General features: G+C 41.8%; 1 protein-coding gene across 1 annotated transcript in view; it reads right to left on the reverse strand.

The window, feature by feature from the left end:
- The window catches only part of HSDL2 (hydroxysteroid dehydrogenase like 2), an 84,881-nt gene that overhangs the window by 53,643 nt on the left and 28,208 nt on the right, over positions 1-3,030 (reverse strand). Inside the window, exon 4 of the mRNA XM_011992450.1 lies at positions 1,558-1,656. Within this exon, the coding sequence (XP_011847840.1) occupies positions 1,558-1,656 (99 nt within the window). The remainder of the gene's footprint in view (positions 1-1,557; positions 1,657-3,030) is intronic.

Consider the following 3,030-nt stretch of genomic DNA (forward strand, 5'->3'; position numbering starts at 1 on the left):
CGTCTGGGCCTCCCAAAGTGCTGGGATTACAGGCATGAGCCACTGCACCCGGCCCATTATGTATTTTAAAAACACAATCTATTTTTAGTTCCAGAAAGCATTTTTCATACTATAATTCAGTCTCTTATGTTATGATTTTCTTTTTGAACTGAGATATTTTCTGTTTCTTTAGCAGTTTTATTTCACTGAAAACTACTATTCTGGGTATTCTGTTTATTTTTTCTGTGTCTGGATATTGGGTCCTCTTAGCTGTACTACCATTTTTCTTTGTTTCCTCATAGCACCGTTCACCCTTATGTAGCTTTTTTTTTTTGAGACAGTCTCGCTCTGTCACCAGGATAGTTTAAACAATGCCAGCGTTGCCAGCAGTAGTAAGTTATCATATCAGATATACCAGTCACTGAATCTATTTTGGGACTTGATGAAGTCTCCGAGGTCTCCTCACTTCCACACCTCAAGGATAGGAAATACTTACCTTGCCTGTTGAGCCACCCCATTGAGTCCTCAGATCTCCATGGTCAAAGCCCTCTCCAGGAACTTCTGAGTATCTGTTCTTTCTCAAGTTCTCTCCCCTGGCTCCATTCTGTCCTCTAGCTCAGAGAGAACAGTCTTTCACAAGCTTTTGAAGTTCCTTCCCTTAAAGAATCAAGTCCTACTCCTTCCTTCCTAGTCCTACCTGCCCACCACCGTAGCAGCTGCTCCAATCAGGGGAACGGAAGGGACAGCAGGGACATGACTTCCAGTAGTCATCTTCCTAGAAACCCCCTCTGCCGGCAAATTCAGTGAAAAAGATTCCAATTTGCCATCAGTAGAAGTGATTTTTCTTTGTTTTTGTGGTTTTTTCCCCAAGACGGAGTCTCACTGTCTCCCAGGCTGGAGTGCAGTGGCGCGATCTCGGCTCACTGCAAGCTCAGTCTCCCAGTTTCACGCCATTCTCCTGCCTCAGCCTCCCGAGCAGCTGGGACTACAGGCACCCGCCACCATGCCCGGCTATTTTTTGTATTTTTAGTAGAGACGGGGTTTCACCGTGTTAGCCAGGATGGTCTCAATCTCCTGACCTTGTGATCCGCCCGCCTTCGTCTCCCAAAGTGCTGGGATTACAGGCGTGAGCCACCGCGCCCGGCCTAGAAGTGTTTTAAAAAAATGTAATGAGGCTGGCGCAGTGGCTCATGCCTGTAATCCCAGCACTTTGGGAGGCCGAGGAGGCTGTATCACTTGAGGCAAGAAGTTCAAGTCCAGCCTGGCAAACGTGGCAAAACCCCCTTTCTACTAAAAAAAAATACAAAAAAATTTTTTTAAATGTAATGAAGAGGCCGGGCACAGTGGCTCACACCTGTAATCCCAGCACTTTGGGAGGCCGAGGCTGGCAGATCACGAGGTCAAGGGATTGAGACCAGCTGCTTGGGAGGCTGAGGCACAAGAACTGCTGGAACCCGGGAGGCAGAGGTTGCAGTGAGCCGAGATCACACCACTGCACTCCACCCTGGATCAAAAAAATAATAAGTGTCAGGGACAATACATGAAAATCTAACAAATGAAGTTTTTAAAAATACATACCTGTTTTAGGCCATAATGCATTGACTGCAATTTCACCTTTAAATTCTTCTGCCATTCCAAGCACATACATAGACATACCATACTTAGCAATGGTATAAGCTGAAAGAAGCACAAAAAATAATAATCTAATTATAAAAGAAATTAATTTGATTAACTTGTGAGTAGAAATAACCAATTTTTCTATTACTATTTTCTTCCCGATACATGTGTGTATGTATGTATATACATATATATGTGTATATATGTGTGTATACATATATGTATATACATACATACAACATATCCACACACAGATATATATCAGGAAGAAAACAGTAATACACACATGTATACAGACACACATACATATATACATATGTATACACATATTCTTTTTTTTTTTTGAGACAAGGCCTCACTCTATCACTTGGGCTGGAGTGCAGTGGTGTAATCATGACTCACTGCAGCCTCTACCTCCTGGGCTCAAGCGACCCTCCCACCTCAGCCTCCCAAGTAGCTGGGACTATGGGCACGTGCCACCAAGCCTGACTAATTTTTCAATTTGTTGTAGAGACAGGGCTTTGCCATGTTGCCTAGCCTGGTCTTGAACTCCTGGGCTCAAGCAATCCACCTGCCTTGGTCTCCCAAAGTGCTGGGATTACAGGTATGAGCCACCACACTCAACCTCCCTGATATATTTTTGAGAATTCTTTTCAATAATATAAAATATAACTTTTAAATGTACTATTTTCTAAAGAACAGTTTTTATAGAAGTGAACAGAGATGAAATCGTTTTATATATTTCCCTCCTAATATTTGATTAAAATAAAAGTGACAGTAATAAACTTTCATTTTTCTTAATACTATAAGGGTAAATTACATTATTATTTCTTAATATGTTATACCTTTTTTTTTTTTTTTTTCGAGACGCAGTTTCACTCTGTTGCCCAGGCTAGAGCACAGTGGTGTGATCTTGGCTCACTGCAAACTCCACCTCCCTGGTTCAAGTGATTCTTGTGCCTCAGCCTCTGAGTAGCTGGGATTACAGGTGTGTGCCACCATGCCCAGCTAATTTTTGTATTTTTAGTAGAGATGGAGCTTCACTATGTTGGCCAGGCTGGTCTCAAACTCCTGGCCTCAAGTGATCTGCCTGCCTTGGCTTCCCAAAGTGCTGGGATTACAGATCTGAACCACCATGTCTGGACTCTTTTTTTTTTTTTTAAGTATGAAAGTGTTTATTTAAAGTGAAACTGCTGCTAGTAAAACAATCATTACAAAAGGCTGCAAATGCATTTAACCTAGTCAATTAAAGCGGAACAACTTTCAGTTTTGCTCTGTGGGTTCCCATTCCAAGTGCCTTTCCAAATGTTAGTGAATTGTGCTGAAATAAAAACTAAGTGTTTGATACAACTATTTTAAAGGAGGCACCTATACGTAAATCTTGTTGCTTAGCATATTTACCTTAAACCATTGGTATGCTATGAAAGGTAATAG

This window comes from Mandrillus leucophaeus, unplaced genomic scaffold (assembly GCF_000951045.1).
Source record: "Mandrillus leucophaeus isolate KB7577 unplaced genomic scaffold, Mleu.le_1.0 Scaffold410, whole genome shotgun sequence".
Lineage (NCBI taxonomy): Eukaryota > Metazoa > Chordata > Mammalia > Primates > Cercopithecidae > Mandrillus > Mandrillus leucophaeus.